The sequence below is a fragment of the Maylandia zebra genome, linkage group LG5 (genome assembly GCF_041146795.1).
Source record: "Maylandia zebra isolate NMK-2024a linkage group LG5, Mzebra_GT3a, whole genome shotgun sequence".
NCBI classification, from domain to species: Eukaryota; Metazoa; Chordata; class Actinopteri; order Cichliformes; family Cichlidae; genus Maylandia; species Maylandia zebra.
In genome coordinates, this window is record NC_135171.1 from 40,473,195 (window position 1) to 40,489,324 (window position 16,130).

At 44.7% G+C, this 16,130-nt stretch overlaps 1 protein-coding gene and 1 long non-coding RNA gene across 2 annotated transcripts; one reads left to right on the plus strand and one right to left on the minus strand.

Annotated features, from left to right (window-relative positions):
- Window positions 1–183: 183 nt before the first annotated feature.
- On the minus strand, window positions 184–5,151 carry eif6 (eukaryotic translation initiation factor 6). Its single transcript, XM_004558992.2, has 7 exons — window positions 5,034–5,151; window positions 4,637–4,786; window positions 3,701–3,786; window positions 3,380–3,555; window positions 1,206–1,382; window positions 941–1,125; window positions 184–748 (listed from the first exon to the last, which is right to left on the minus strand). The coding sequence occupies exons 2-7, from the start codon at window positions 4,741–4,743 to the stop codon at window positions 739–741; spliced, it is 741 nt and encodes a 246-aa protein (XP_004559049.1). The 5' UTR covers window positions 4,744–4,786; window positions 5,034–5,151; the 3' UTR covers window positions 184–738.
- A 3,232-nt stretch (window positions 5,152–8,383) lies between these two features.
- On the plus strand, window positions 8,384–15,952 carry LOC101472852 (uncharacterized). Its single transcript, XR_191381.5, has 3 exons — window positions 8,384–8,553; window positions 12,664–12,788; window positions 13,015–15,952. It is a non-coding gene; the product is annotated as an uncharacterized LOC101472852 (long non-coding RNA).
- The last annotated feature ends 178 nt before the right edge of the window (window positions 15,953–16,130 follow it).

Here is a 16,130-nt window from a genome sequence, read left to right on the forward strand (position 1 = left end):
ACTTCTTGGACCTTTGCCCTCTAAAACAATCTTCACTTCCATGCACTCCAGGAGCTGCACATCATCTCCGGCTTCCTACAAACCTCTTATGGAGGTTTTGCAGCTGTGAGGTCAATTATTATTATTATTATTAATCCTCACTGTGAGTTTTTGAAAGGAGAAACAGAAAAAGCAGCAAACAGATAAAAAGATGATGGGCTTTATTTTTTATACAAGACACACAAGACATTAAGAAACTTCCTCCGTGTCTAGTTTGTCTCGTCACACAGTCTGAGGAAGAACATCCATCTCTGCAGGAGCGTTTCCTGTGTTTGCTAATTACACTGCGCTCTCATCGTTACCGCCAGAAATCATTTCAGAGTAAGTGCACAGAAACACGTCATACAAATGTGTTCTGACTGACTTTAAGAGACTAATCGAGCCGTTCTGTACCTGAAGCATCAGGGTCAATAATCACATCCAGCACAGGTGCACATCGTCACTGTGTAACCACAGGGTTATTATTTCTGCATTATTTCCCTCTCTGCCCGTCCCCGGTCCTGTGAAACCGTTTCAGCTGCCAGGATGTTTTACTCTACCCGGGAAAAGGTGTTGGAAGTACGAAAGGAGAAACAGAAGGAGGCTGTTGGAGTTAAAGGGAGTCGTGTTGTGTGGAAGGAGAAGTTTGAGGTGCAGAAATGAAGTCCGGCGGCAGAGCTTCAGGCAGCAGAGCTCCTCGATGGCAAACGGGAGGCGGGTCTACGCCATGCTGATGGGAAACAGAGCAGAGAGGAGGAAGGTCAGACTACAAGGTTTACACGTCACCTCATTTCCACCTGCGAGCTCCAGAATCAGAGTTACTCTCCCTCAGAGGCAGGAACAGCTGCAGGCAGTGATCCTGCTTCAAGCGCGCAGGACCAGCCCTCGCTGTCGTGTGAGTACAGGTGTGTTTGTGCGTTACCTGTCGATCAGCGAGTCCCTCATGCTGGTGGCGATGGCGGAGGGCTGCGCCGTGTCACCGAGTCTGAACACGCTCTCGATGACCGACAGCTCCGTGCTGGTTGTGTCCAGGCCGCAGAACGCGCTCCAGTCGTTGACCACCATCCCCGCCGCGATGACCTCGCTGCCCCGGTTCACCGTGCCCGCCTGAACAGGAAGCCGGTCACAAAAATTACAATGCGTCTCGTACCGTCGAGTTCACGTGACGGCGTGCAGGCTGCACTCACCACCAGGGGCACCTGCAGCAGCGACGACAGCTCGTCCTGATCTTCTATCGACGTCTTCGGGTGGACGAGGCCTCCCTGGTTGCTGAACGCGCAGTACGAGCCGACGAGGACCTGCTCCGCTATCGTCTGACGGAAAACCTCCACCTTCAGCGTGTCCGCCAGGATCTCCTCTGTCTCCTGGGAACAGAGTGAGTGTCAGCATGAACCCGGGGAAAACCATACTGCTCTCACAGCCACAGATTGTTGTATTCACTTCCACCACACACAAACACGGCGCTGTTCGCTCTCAAGCTTTAATTTAATGTTTGACATAAAACGCTGGCTGTAGTCCTCTTTGGTTTTTTCAATGACCTCAGTGCGCCATTATTGAATCTCTCTCTGTACAAACACACAGTGTGAGCAGCATACAAGCAGCTTTCAGGTGCATTACCTCCACCTTCTGGCAGCTGTAGCACATTACACCCCATCAGGCGGCTAAAAACAAGGCAAACCTGTTTCACACTATCTGATAAATCAGGCCTCTCTTGAGACATTTTTTAGGTCCTGTTATGTACCCTTGTACTTGCGCCTCTGCAACAGGAAGTGGATCACCTCCAGTGTCCAAGTGTTGATTCCTCAACTGATTTTCATTTTTGGGAAGTGGATGAAGTTGCACGGGGACAAATACGGCGAGACGTCAGCGAGGACCGTGACACAGCTCCTGCACTGAGCCGGCTGAGAAAGCACGAGCCAGAGTTTCAGGTCACATGCCTCAGATGTCTCACTCTCACGCTTTATTTACAGCGCAGACGTCCGCCCTCCAGAAACCAAACTACAGGATGTACAGCAGCGGTCCCCAACCTTTGAGCCACAGACAGTTTAATGTCAGACAATATTTTCACGGACCGGCCTTGAAGGTGTCGTGGATAATTACAACAAAACAAAATGATACGACCGAGACAAGAGCTGTGGTATTCTGTAAATATAATAATAAACACTGTGTAACTTTATTAGCAGCGCCCTCCTGAAACGCACCAACAACACTGAGGGTAACATCCTCCTCTCTGCCCCTTAATGCTCTCTGGTCGCTATGGTAACATGTGAATATTTCTTTCAAAATAAGACAACACGGGAAAAGACCCAGGGAAACCGAGTTAACGATAAAAACCCTGAAACCCATAAATCTCACACCTCTCAACTCTCGCGGGTCGGCACCAAACGACTCACAGAGGGGGCGGGGCCCGGGGACCGCTGCTGCAGACCTCAGTAAATGTGACGGTTTCTGACGGTGTCTGAAGCTCTGACAGAGTTCAGACTCTGAGTCAGTCTCCACTCAATTTCACTCAGTGTGGCAGGACACAAAGACCAAACAGCACACAGTGATAACGGCACACTGTCATCTTCAATCGATGATGCAAACCCAGAGGAAAGATAAAAAACGGCGGGTGTCCTCCTGGTCTCCCTCCTCCTGGCCTCCCCCTCCTCCTGGCCTCCCTCTCCTCCTGGCCTCCCTCTCCTCCTGGCCTCCCTCTCCTCCTGGCCTCCCCCTCCTCCTGGCCTCCCTCCTCAGCTGAAACCTTCCGGTTTGGAAACTTTGGACTCTTTCTTGTGAAATCTGCTCAGAGCCAAACGAGGATCCTCGATATGAAACAGAGGAAGATGCTTGTGCACAGACTGGGCTGTGGGAGGCGGGACTTCCAGCTGCCTGGCTGTTAACTAAGAACCTCTGACTCAGCTAAATTTCAATAAAGTGTTTTTTTTTCTCAAATGAACATCTGCTCGACTATTTTGGTCAGGACTGAAATGACGATTGTCCTCCAAGTTGGAAAAATTAGTGAAATTTTAAAAAGAGTTAAATGAATTTATTTAAGCTTTAATTCTAATTGGAAAAATCATTTAGTGAACTAAACCTGCTGCAGTGTGGCAGGTGGTGACCTTTAAGGAAGAGGATGAGCTGAAGAATATTTTGAATACAGTGTCTGTAGAGTAAATGCACAGCCTGAAACATTAAACCGAAACAGCTTGAAAAAAATATCTGAGTGAGCTGAATGAGGTTGTTAGAAGCTTCACAGGCGAGTACAGAAGAGTTTCATATTTTACTTCACTAATTTAAGTAAAACGTGAATTATTCCAGCCAAACAAAACGATGTAACCCTCAGAACAGCCGAGGGATGGGGCGCGTTTGATTGTCTCACCCTGTCAAGGTCGGGATGGACCAGCGCGACGTAGTCATTGCAGGCGATGACGTTACCAAGCGCGGACAGCCTCTCCTCGACTCTCTGGATCCTCACGGTGTCTGGGAGGCAGTTTCTGATGTGCTGCAGCTCCTGGTCTGTCGTGTTGTTGGGAACCAGGAGGCCGTGACGATTTCCTGAACAAACAGGAACGAGTCGAGTGAGTCTGACTGCAGCGGTCCGAGCACAGAGGAGTGCGACGGCCATGTTTAAAGATGAAGGCAGGCAGTGGTGTGTTGTGAAGGATGCATACACTGCACACATTTATCCAGCTTTACTCACCCACACACATCCTCCCGATGATGCGACAGCCTGCTATGGAAGCGTGAACCACTGGGATGGTTTCTGACAGCTCCCCTTCAAACACACTGAACACACAACATCAGATTACTTCCAACAGACGAGGAAAATATACGTCAACAAGAACCAAGTGAAACACTGATATCAGTGATCACCATCAGTAGCCACGAGGCTTCCACTTTGTTGGACTTTCATCTCTGCTTTTTGCAGATGCTGTGGCTCTGTTGGTGGCCTCCAGCTCACACTGGAGCGTTAGCTGCAGAGTCTGAAGCAACAGAAATGAGAATCAGCACCTCCAAGTCTGAAGCCACAGTCCTCAGCAAGAAAAGGGCGGAGTGCCCATTCCGGGAAGGAGTTACTGCCCCAACTGGAGGAGCTTAAATATTTCAGGGTCTTCACAAGTGAGAGGAGGGAGGAGTGGGAGATGACAGATGGACTGACGCAGCGTTAGCAGCGACGTGGATGCTGTACCGGTCTGTTCTGGTGAACAGAGACCTGAGTGTGAAAGTGAAGCTGTTGAATTGGTGGCAGATCTACACCTCCACCCTCACCTACAGGTTCTGGGTAGTGACTGAAAGAATCACACTGTCACACGGTCAGGGACTCGGAGTAGAGCCGCTGTTCCTCCTCATTGAAAGGAGCCAGGTGAGGCGTTCTACAGGGAGGAGGCCTGGGGGCGGAGCCAGGGAACGCCTAGGTGTTTACCAAAGTGGTGATGGATGGAGATTATTAAGTTTATTATTATAACACAGCTGACTGAGACCGGATCACCTGGACTGACTCCGGTAGCAGGAAACACAGCTCGTTATATAAAGGCTGAGGAATGTGACGCACCTTGATGACATCTGGCTGTAACTTTGGGTCCCAACTTCACCTCAAAGTTATCAAAGTGTGGCGCTTGTTCAAAGGTGAACTCACCTGTAGAAGTTCTCGGAGCCGCCGATGGCCACCAGGCAGTACGTGTTGGTCAGTTTGGCGAAGCAGCCGATCTCGTTGTTTTTCTCAAAGGCGGCTCTCACAGCCATGATGAAGACGGAGGAAGAGGTGGATGATTTACCTGTGAAACACCTGAAAACCAGCAGTGACGGTTTATAGCCCGAAGTCACACCTGTCTGTCTGTTTACCTGGATATTTACGAGCGCTGACAACCAGCTAACTGGCTAACTAACCGGCTACTTTCCCTCAGGTTAGCTTTCAGACCGGAAACGGTCTCATTAAAACGTTTTTAAAATCACTGGACACCCTAAACGTCACACGCCGTGACGTCAGTTCTTCAATAACTTGGTAAAATTTACGTGAAAAGAGGAGAAATCACCTGAAACAGACTCGTGGCCTCCAAACATGCGATGTGGTGCCGTGCCTCAACCCCACGTGTTCACTTCCGCTTCGGGGTTAACGTGGTGACGTAAGACGTAACACATGTTTTTTTTTTTTCACTTTTAAAACAAACAGCGGTTCCCTCTTTAAAAATCTTAATATATCTTTGTTTTTATTTACTGTCAAGCTGGATTCAAATATTTTTTTATTGTTTCGTTTTAATTTTTTTATTTTATGTCTCATTCATAAAGTCCGTCCAAAAACACTGACGTGTCTCTTTTCGTTCCCGAACGTCCACAAACTGCTGTTTGTTAATAATAAACACAATAAATTATTATTTTTTTTATTCATTGTTTTTGAAAGTGACGATTCATTTTATTATGGTCCCAATGCAAAGCATGAAATTATCTGTTGCTTTATAAATATTGCTAGTTTCTGACCTTTGACCCTAGTTTGACTTTTACCCATTACTTTTAGAATAGAACAGAATAGAATAGCTTTCATTGTCACTGTTACAAGAACAATGAAAGGCTGTTTGGCATTTCTCTATGTGTGGGAAGTACACAATAGCGTAAGTATTTACACAATCACAGACAAATTTACATTTACACAAGAAAGATATGGACAAGTTATACATACACCTGCAAACATACACGCACATACATACATATGTATATATACATGTATGCATGCGTACATACATACACACACATATTTCCGCATACACGCATACATATATATACATACACATACATGCCATCATTCGTTAAATACATTAAATAAAGTCCTGAGAAGTTTTAGTCGTGTAAAGCTACAATACACTAATGATGTAAAACTGGAATAAATGCAGAAAACTGCAAAATTAAATGCAAAACTACACCGAAAGATACATTCAAAATAATAAGTGTGGTATTAAAATGATAATTATTACCTCTGTTACTGTCTCATACTGTCACCGTGCCTCACGCAGAGCGAGGCTCTGTGGTTAAACAGTCTTGGGCTAAAGTTTTGTCGGTGGCACAAATTCTATGTTTCAGACACTTTGCTGCTTCACTTTTAAATCTAGATTGTTTCTGATACATCTCTGAGATATCAAAAGAATAATCATGATTGTCTTTTTTAAAAAGAACTTTATTGTCATTTAAATGAAATGTATGCAGAGTCAGTGTTTAGTGTGGACCCTTCTTCCCATCCCATGATGAGCAGCTGTTTTTATACAGAAACAAAATCATGTCAATTATGAATTCATTTCTGACACTAAATTATTACACATTCAGGTTTGTTTTTTTAATTTCATATTAATAATCTGTGCTGTTCTGGATGATCTGAAATGAAGGTGTTCTGCCTTCTAAGTTATTTAGTTATTTTTCCAGCAGGTTTTTACACCATGTCTCTGTGCCTGCGAGCGCGTGCACGAGCACAGGAGGAGGCAACATGAAAAAAAACTTTAAACTGTTTTTTCTTCCTCAACAACCTGCATAGCAACCGCCATCCTCCTCCTCCTCCGTCCTCGTGCTGCGCCGTGGTTTGCTCTCTCAGCCTATCACGTCGGCCTCTCCGCGTGACGTCTTGTTTTGGTGACACTTCCATTAGCTCACCACCTGCGTGACGTCACAGCAGCAGGTTGGTAGAGATGGGTGTGGGGTGGGTTACCAGGGCGGAGGGAACAAAGAGCGGCAGAGAGAAGTAAGAGGTATCACTCCGCCCCAGCGTTAAAGTCTGTTTATACCTGCGCAGGTGCGCCCAGTGTGCCTGATGCGGGCACAGAGTGCATTTAGACTTCCATCTTCATGTGAAGTGTTTCCAAAAGTTTCCTCACAGAAATATAAAAACATCCGAGGACCTGTCACAGCCAACGATCCACCTCATCTTTGGACAAGAGCAGTGTTGGTCAAGTTACTTGAAAAAAGTAAACAGTAACTAATTACTGATTACTTCCCCCAAAAAGTAATCACGTTACTTTACTGATTACTTATTTTCAAAAGTAATTAATTACTTAGTTACTTAGTTACTTTTTAAAAACACGATTTACAACCTGAAGAGGTGATAAAGTGATAGATCTTTCAGCCCAATTCTACTTTTTCTGCATAATCCATCATACAAAATGTAATCAAATGGAAAAGTCTCTTTTTAAAACTTGTTTTATTAGTTTTAATCTTTTAACTTTATGCATCAAGCAAACATTTAATTATATGCAACATTCTCTGACTGGAAGAAATTAGTTTAACATTTAAACCTATTTTCTGCACATTCCAGCACATAAAATAAAATGTTTTGTGTGTTTACACTCAGTCTTTCAAATAGATGCAAGTAAAACACAGCAGAAAATAAATAAAGTCAAAGACTCAGCGGTCCTGTTGCTCTATTTTCACCTGTAAAGCAGGAGTGGGGCAGGCGGAGGTTTACCCTGGTGCAGGTGTGCCGTGGTCAGTGGAAGAATCCGTGAGTTTCTCTGTGAGTTTCCCATTACGTCGTAGCTACTCGGTGCTTGTTGGAAGTTTAGGGGTTTTTTCGCTGTAAAAAGAAGTTTTCTTCCCACGCACAGCGGACACTAATGTTTTTGTCACTTTTTATGGAATCAAACTCAAAGTAAGGTCAGTACTTCCACGCTTTAAACGCTGCACGCTCATACTCTCTCTGCACTCCATATGTGATCCATTGTTGATCTGCAGACAGCTGTTGTCACAATGTCGCACTTGCTTACGTCACTGTCATCAGACACTCTTGCAAAAAAAATCACGGTTTTAGTAACGCGGCGTGCTTACGGGAAAGTAACAGTAATCTAATTACCTTTTGTGCAATGGTAATCCCTTACATCGTTACTGCCCATCTCTGGAGAAGAGTCTCTCTTTGGACCTCTGAAGGGTTGAATAAACACGTCCAGGCAGACGTTAGAGGAGCTTAAAGAGCTTTTTCTCTGTTTATGGATATTTTAAGTTTCTATTTTCACTTATTTTGCATCTATTTTTTCACCGTTTTCATCTCATTGTTTGTATCATTTTGCACGTCTCTGGTTTGCTATTTGTGGTCATTTTTCGTCTGGAGTTTTACTGCTGTGATCACTCAGTGTCTGATGTCAGTTGTTGTTGGCGTGTCCTTGTCATAAATTCTATTTTTGTCTATTTTCAATCACTCTGGTCTCTTTGTGATCATTTTGCAGAAACCTTTTGTTCTTTACTTTGTTGTTTGTGTTTTGTGTGTTCAGCTTGGTCTGTTTTTTTTTCTCTTTGTTTGTATCTTTGATCACAACAATACGTTTTCTGTCTTTTACTGTGGAAGTCTATGGGGCTGCCACGCTGCTGCCTCTGCTGGACGTAAGAGGAATTGCAGATTGCGGCACTTCCGCGTTGGCTTGGAGATTTCCGCGGAGTGATCCTTCTTCCTCCATCAGGATCTCCACAGCCTTCACTCCGCCGACACGTCGATCGGGATTCTCTGCCTGGAAACATCGCAAACTAATCGGAACCGGCGGCCGACACAGACGGAGCGGTCTCGCGGGCTTCGTGGGGGTCGATTAGGTGGGCTAAAATTAATCTGTGCTCCCCGAGCGGCTGTCGGAGCTCCTGTGCTCTCTGCAGGCGAAGCGATCAGATGTAAACATGTTTGCAGGCTGGAGCGGACCCACACGTGTCACCAACACGGAGTTAGAAAGCCTGAAACACGCGTGATCCCCTCATAATGGGTGACACACGATGCTTAAACAGTCAGGACATGTTTGGTGTTTGTAATGAGGAGCAGGCCGTGGAGGTCTGATGAGGCACAGCTACACAGACACAAACAAACACACTTCTGGTTCCGGGGTTGTCCTCTTAGACTCCGCCCACATCTGCACAGGTGTTCCTGCAGAAGGGAAACATGAACCTGCAGCAGCTTGGGCGTGGTCTTTGAGTTCGCGCGCCTTTAGTTTTCATGCATCTTTTCAGTCATCGGTCTGTTTTTGTTGTTTTGCGTGTATTTTAAGTCTATTTGTGGTCATTCAAGCCTATTTTTAGACATTTGAGTGTCTTTGTTCTCGGTTTGTGTCTGTTTGTGCAGATTTTGCACCAGTTTTTAATTGTTCTGTGTCCCTGACGTCATTTCTACCAATTTTTAGTCATTTTGAGGCTCTTTCTGGCTGTTTTGTATGCAGTTTAAGTTGTTTTTGTATCTCTTTATACTGATTTAAAGTCTTTTTCATCTCATTTTCAGTTCTTGAGTCATCATTTTTGTTTTTTCTTAGTCATTTGTTTCTGCCTCCCACAGACTGCTTTCTTTGAGATAACTGGCAGGCTGACAGTTCGAGTCTGAGCCAAAGCCAGCATGTGTGATTTAATCTGATCATGTACAACATTAAGCACTTTTATAATCATAAACCTTTGCTGCAGTATTTCCAGTAGACATCAGAGATTTCTGGTCTTGTTTTTTACAGAAAAGGCTGATGTGGGATTTTAACCTGCGTATCGTATATCAGCGAATAAAGAAGCTGGAAACATTCAGCACATTTACAGTAAAAATATTAAAGTCGTGGATCTATTACGCATGAAGCAGCGTCTAACGTCTGTCAGCTAACGCCACACAGTCCTGAATCGGTGACAGCCGTTCATCAGAGCAGAGAGAGAATAAAACTGAGGCAAACTCACTCTGGCTTTAATCGAATCAGTAATGCAGATAGGCTGTAATTAATCTGCTGCTGAGAGATTATTTATCTTAATTATTTCCTAGTGGGTGGACCCCATTCGTGCCAAAAGTCTTTCATTACTGACAGAAAAAAAGCGAGAACTGAAGTCAGCGTGGTTTGTTCGAGTATAGCAGCATTCAGAGAGACGGCCTTCTGTGTAACTTTGGTCTCTTTGTTGTCACTTTGTTCATTTTTTGTTGTTTTGTAGAAATATTGAGTCTTTTTGCATTTCGTCACAGTCATTTTCAGTCTCTTTGTGGTCTTTTTGCACCTGTTTTGTGTCATTTTTTCTTTTTTAAGTTGTTTTACAGAAAATCTTTGTGGTTTTTCTGCATTTTGTCATTTTATGTCTCCTAGATGTCACTTTGTCATCTTTGATGTTGGTTTCTGTCCGTTTTTAGTCATTTTGTGCCTCATTGTGATCATTTTTGTGCATGTTTTGTGTCTGTTTTCAGTCAGCTTGCCTCTTTGTGCTCATTTAAAATCATTTTGCATTCACCGTTGGTCTCTGTGGAGTTGTCAGATCGGAGGTACCTGCCACAGCATTATGCTGTTGCAGCCAGCAGCTGCTTTCTGTGGGTCACATGTAGTTTTGTGTTCAGATGGGAGCCCTCGGGCTGTGGAAAAGCCGAATCGGTTTGTCGTGAGCTGAAGAGGGCAGCGGCAGAGATAAGGAGGCGCACAAGTCAAAACAAAACAATATCTGAGAGGAGGGAGCTATTTTTAGCTCGGCTTTCTCTCCCGCTGTGATCCGTGCTGCACAGAGTCGAGGAGGGAAGCGAGGCGACCGCTCTGAATGCTGATCGAGACACTCTGAAGTTCAGCTATGAAACACACGTCGCTGTGATGAGTTTGTTCGGTGCTCGTTTGTTCCATTTTAACGGGACTGCTTTCTGACATGACTCATTTCTAACCCATTAATGAGAAGAACTTTGGGGGTTGCCAGATTATTTGAATCGTCAGGTCAGCTCTGTGAATAAAGCCAGTAAACAGCAGATTTATGAATATCTTTATTTATCCAGGAACAAGTATCATGATCCTTTTTTTGTGGTATAGTTCTATAAAAATGGAACGTGGCCGCCGCACCATCACCTGTTGGTGATGGTGCGGCTCAGGTTGGGCAAGACTCAGGTTGGGCATTTTCCACTTTGTGTTTCGAAGCCGCTTCCTCACTGACCAACAACATGTCCCCAAAACATCTGTTTCTTGGAGCTGCCATCACTTAAGAAATGGGCCTGAATGTCTTGGCCCAACTGGAGTCGATGGCTGTTTTGATGGAGGTCGCCGCCATGATGTCACCTGTTGGTTTCTGAAGTCACGTTTTGAACTTTTATGAGGCGCCTGATGGCAGCAAGCAACTCTTAATATATGCAAAACAAACCAAAGTACACAAATCTCCAGTAAAGCTCTTTTTTATCTACTTGGTTCAGATGAAAGGTGTTTGAAACGAAGCCATCAGCATTTTTACTGTTAAAACAATCCAGCTGTTCTCTTTCTTTCTTTGTGCTCCACTTTAACGCTCATCCAGCAGATGAGCCTCCTCTGGTGTTAGATTTAGATCTGGGCCAAAGGAGAGGCTCATAATCACATTTATGTGAAAATTATCACAAGTTACTGCCTCGGGGTCCGGCCAGAAGGCCACAGTCATTACACATTTGTGAGGCAGTTAATATCTTCTTGTTTTACTGCCGCCGTTTCTTCCACTGGCTCGCCGGCGGTGTTAGAGACTCCGTTTGTCTCTGTGCCGTGAATGAAAAGTGTGAAAATATTCAGCAGCATTTTGTTCTCGTTTGTTCCAGAAACGTCCCAGCTGTCCCCGAGCTGGTGCTCATGCGTCTGAGTCTGGAGCGTCTGGAGCCGCAGGCCGACCAATCAGAAGCTGAACGATTAGTTCAGTTGTTTTTCTCTAAGGTTGAATCATATTTAACATCAGCACTTCTTAACGGTAGGACTCGGTCACACAGACCGGTCTGCAAACATCTGGCAGCCGCCGGCCGTTGCAGCGGTTGCCCATAGTTTATTTGGGTGACACCAACCAAAGCAAGCGGGTGGAGGTTATTGGTACAGCACCATCCTCCAGCAGCTTCCAGCAACGGTCACCAACCAGGGCACAAACATCCCAGCGCTGCTGTGGCTCCACAGGACGTCAGCAGCAGGTGTAGATGCTGCTTCCTGTTACCAGACAGAACTGGCTCTGGTTCGGCCTTCAGGGGAGGACTGCAGAGGAACTCTCAGATCTGAGTGGATGAGACTGCATGATTTATTCAGACTCTCCAAACAGCTTCTGTTCAGCCAGTTAATGAACTTAGCAGCGTTTATGCTTTTAGCTGATGATGGCGGTGTTTTCTTACTGTTCCAGCTCGTGAAGCACCGACACACTCGTATGCTTTATCGTCAGGGTAACACGATGCTGAAAAGCCCTTCTGGTTATGTGTAATTTCCCAGCATGCATTACACATGGCCGGGAAAGCCTGGGCAGCTCGCGGCGATCGTGTTGAGCAGAGTAAGATGATCCCTCGAGCTGCGTCCGGCGAGCTGATTGTGTTTGTCTGATTGGATTGGTGTCCTGGACGGGATTAGGGATGTCCGAGCTGATAACCAGGAGTGGCGGTGATGTCTGCTGTCCTCTTCCTCTCCGTCTGTATCTCTCTTCCTCGCTATCAAGGCCTTTCTATCTCTGTCCTCTCCCCGTCTCATTTCACCCTCCACTGCATACATTGCACCGCCTCTTCAGTTTAGATAGAAGAAGAGTTTGTGGGTAACAAGCCTTTGACTTTTCACCCTCTTCACTCTGCGGTTTCTTTCAACCTGCCATATTTGCTATTTATTAACCCCAATTAAATGATAAAACTTCTCAGGTAGTCACTGCTCCGTCTTCTCATTCGGCTCTGACTGAAACCAAAAGATCTTTTTAGTGTTTTCCTTCTGTAAGTCCTTTAACCTCAGCTTCCACCTGTGTGTTTTTCCTCAGGCGGGACTCTTTTTCATGACCAAAGATGGGAAGTGATCAGAGCCACGAGAGGAAGGCTGAGGAGGCCGAGAAGGAAACTGAAAAACACGAGCAGTGTGACAAAACTGAGGACGCGACTCCTGAAGGTAAACGCTCGACTCCACGATGGAAGCACAGCGATGTGTTTGTTCTCCTGCGTTCACGCCAAGAATCTGGTGTATTTTTAGTAACTGCTGACCTGTAATTATAAAAAAGATTGTTTCCTTTCAGAAGAGGTCGTACTCAGATTTTCATTTTACAGGAGTAAAATGTCACCGCGCACTGAAATTCATGCAAATTTCAACATTTTTGAAACGTGTTTCTCTTCCACAGAGGTGCCAGGAGAGCTGCCCCAGTGCAGGATGGGAAACAGGAGGGTGGACAGCATGTGTTTCATGATCTCGTGCACTAACTGGTACTGAACTGGTCCCCGTGTGTTGGGCTCGTGATGAAACAGACGCACACTGGAGGATCTGTCTGCGTCTGTGCTGCTACAACAACAAATGCACCGGACTTCACTTTCCTTCAACTCGAAAACAAGACTAATGATAAGAGGAAGGGATGGAAAAGGATTTCAAACGATGGGTCACAAGAGTCGTGGACTGTGTGGGAGATGCTTGGATTTCTGGTCATGCCAATAAAGACTGAACAAAAGTAAAGAAGTGTTGCTCGTCATGCTCTGTGGGTCAGAGAGACGCGAGAGCTGAACTAAGGTTGCTCACTTCAGCTGTTGATGTTCAAAAAGAATTAGACTAGAAAGGAAAGGAAAGGAGGATGGAAGAGGGAAAGGAAGGAAAGAAGGAGATTGGGAAAGGGAAGGAAGTAAGGAAAGGAGAAGGAGGCAAAAAAAGGAAGAAAGCTGACAACGGAAGGAAAGGAAGGAAGAAAACGAAAGAAGAAAGGGGGTTAGGGAAGAGGCAGGAAGGAAGGGAAAACGGATGACAGAAAGAGAGGAAAGGAAGGAAGAAAGGAAAGGAAATGAGAGTACCTAAGGAAGGAATGAAACGGGAAGAAGAAGACTAAGAAGGAAAGGGAACAAAGAAGCAGGTAGGAACAAAGGAAGGAAAGAAGGATGAAATAAGGATAGCAAAGGAGAAGTAAGGAATGAGACCAGAAAGGGCAAATGAATTAAGGAGTGAAGGAGGAAAGGGAAAATCAAAGAAGGGAGCAAATATGAAAGGAAGTAAAGAAGGAAGAAAAGAAGGGAACAAAGAAAAGGAGACCTTTGGGTCTAATTTGTTTCACTCAGAGCTGTAAAAATGCAAACACACTGCAGCGTGTTCAGAGTTCAGCAGGAACGACATTAATCAGCAGACCTAAAGACGTTTCAGTTGAAGACGTGATGGATTCATCAGGAACATCATTATTCAAGTCTGTGATAAGATTAATGCTGCATATCTGACACTTACTGTCTCATAATTATGAGAAAGTCTTCAGGTGGTTATAAATCATCTGTGCTTGAGAGGACGGGGCGCCGAATGATTTAAGTTTAATGAATATGAGCTCGGGTTCTAACACAAGTGGCTCCTTTTTCCTTTTTTTCAACAAAGTCGTTCGGAGAATGTCACAAAAGCCCCGACTGGTGTGAACAGACGGGGAATTTTACAGGAAACAAGACGGATGACGTCCCAGCCGGAGACAACATGAGCCTCAGTTTGGTTATTATATCAGATATTACAGCTCGACTGAAATAGTAAAGGAAATAAAGAAGGAAACAATAAGGAAGAAAAGAGGGGAAAAGGAAGCAGAAGGAAGAATGACAGAAGTAGAAAGGAAGGAAATATGAAAAGGAAAGGGTATGAGGATGAAGAAGTTGAAAAGGGAACAACAAATGGAAAGGAACAAATGAAAAAGGAAAGGAAGCAAGGAATTAAGAATCAGTGATGGAAATAAAGAAGTATGGAAGGAAAGGAGGAAAGAAAGGATGAAGGAAAGACATTAGAGAAGATGATGGAAGGGAGGAAGAAAAGGAAACGAATGAACAAACTTAAACTGTAGTTCCTCCTGTGACCACTTGAGGCTCCAGCAGTGACTCAGTGCCTGTAAACTCTGTGCTATGGATCGATTCCTCCTTCCTAACCCTGTACGGGGTTTACAGGCTTTATAACCCACCCAGCTGATGGGTCCAGTCTGTGTCAGAAAGCAGGAATCAGGACTAGAAGATAAGCCTGGTATTAAAATGTCCTTTCATGCGCTTTAACTCGTCCTGAGCAGCCGCCTACAGTGTCTCACATGGTGGTAGAACTTTTAAAGTTTACCCAGAATGCACTTTTTTGGTTTCCTCTGCTGAACTATGAGAAATCAGATCAATAACGTAGCAACGCGTGCTTCTGTGTCTCTACATCACAGACATTACGACAGGAAGACGCCCTTTTCACGTGTCACGGTTCTGGTACAAATAACAGAAATGTGAATTTTGCACAAATATAAGCTAACAATAACTTTGATAACGCTCATGTTGGGCAGACTTACTCACTACTTCCTCTTGTGGTCCAAAATGGCATTACACCAGAGAATCCTGGTGCTGTTTTAACTTTGGGGATCTGTTTTAGACAGAACATCATGGATGTTGCTTCTTCACGTTCTCCTGGTGGGTTCAGTTAATTTTACAATTAAAGAAACATCTTTTCATTTGACCTTCAAGATGAGAAAAATAGCAGCTGTTCAGTGAGGCAGGAGGACAGAGCGTAAGTCTTTCCATAGCAGAGTGTGGACGCGTGTCCTTGTGAGACGTTAGCAGGTTGACTCCTCAAAAACCTCCGAGGGGAACCCTTAACTTGCTAAATGGTGATGCACTGACCCATTTCGAGCAATTACAGTTTCAGCCATAAAGCGTATGAAGTCAAAAGCATATGAACTGACCCAATGATCCATTTGGACGTAATAAAAGAAGTCAAATTTTCTCCAAATGACACATTAAATCTCCATGAAATTAAAACGGAGTTGGAAGGCATCAGTGTCTGAGCTCGTCTGCTCCGTCACATTACTGGGCAGGTGGCTGAACATATTGCATTTCATCAGAAGAGCAGCATACGTGTCCCTAAAGGGGCATTTCTGCAAAATACCACAAGGCAGATTTATGATGCACATCTGTTAGATTTTTCCTGCTCGTGTTGCAGATGCTCCGGAGCAGTTAACGAACCTGCGAAAAATTCATCCCCGATCAGGACTATTAAAAAAAAATGAAATGTGCAGATTAATGCATGTACAGAAAACACAGGGAAAAGGCTTGTTTTCCTTTTTAGATCAATAAAAATATGTCTGTTATGCAGCAGCTGTCTGACACAGTCGTGATGAAGCAGGGAAACGGCATTAAAGCGAACACAGAAAGATCAAAAGTTAGATTAACGACGTTCCTGATATACAGAAGGAAAAGGAGCACAGCAGGAAAAAATTAAATGATGCCCTCAAACAGCCTGCGGGGCAGCGACACAGTTAGTCAGAAATGT

Coding starts and splice junctions, on each gene's coding strand:
- eif6 (XM_004558992.2), bottom strand. CDS start 4,743: ATGGCTGTGAGAGCCGCCTTTGAGAAAAACAACGAGATCGGCTGCTTC. Junction 3,787..4,636: donor GGCTCCGAGAACTTCTACAG/GTGAGTTCACCT, acceptor TTGTGTGTTCAG/TGTGTTTGAAGGGGAGCTGT. Junction 1,126..1,205: donor TGCTGCAGGTGCCCCTGGTG/GTGAGTGCAGCC, acceptor CTTCCTGTTCAG/GCGGGCACGGTGAACCGGGG.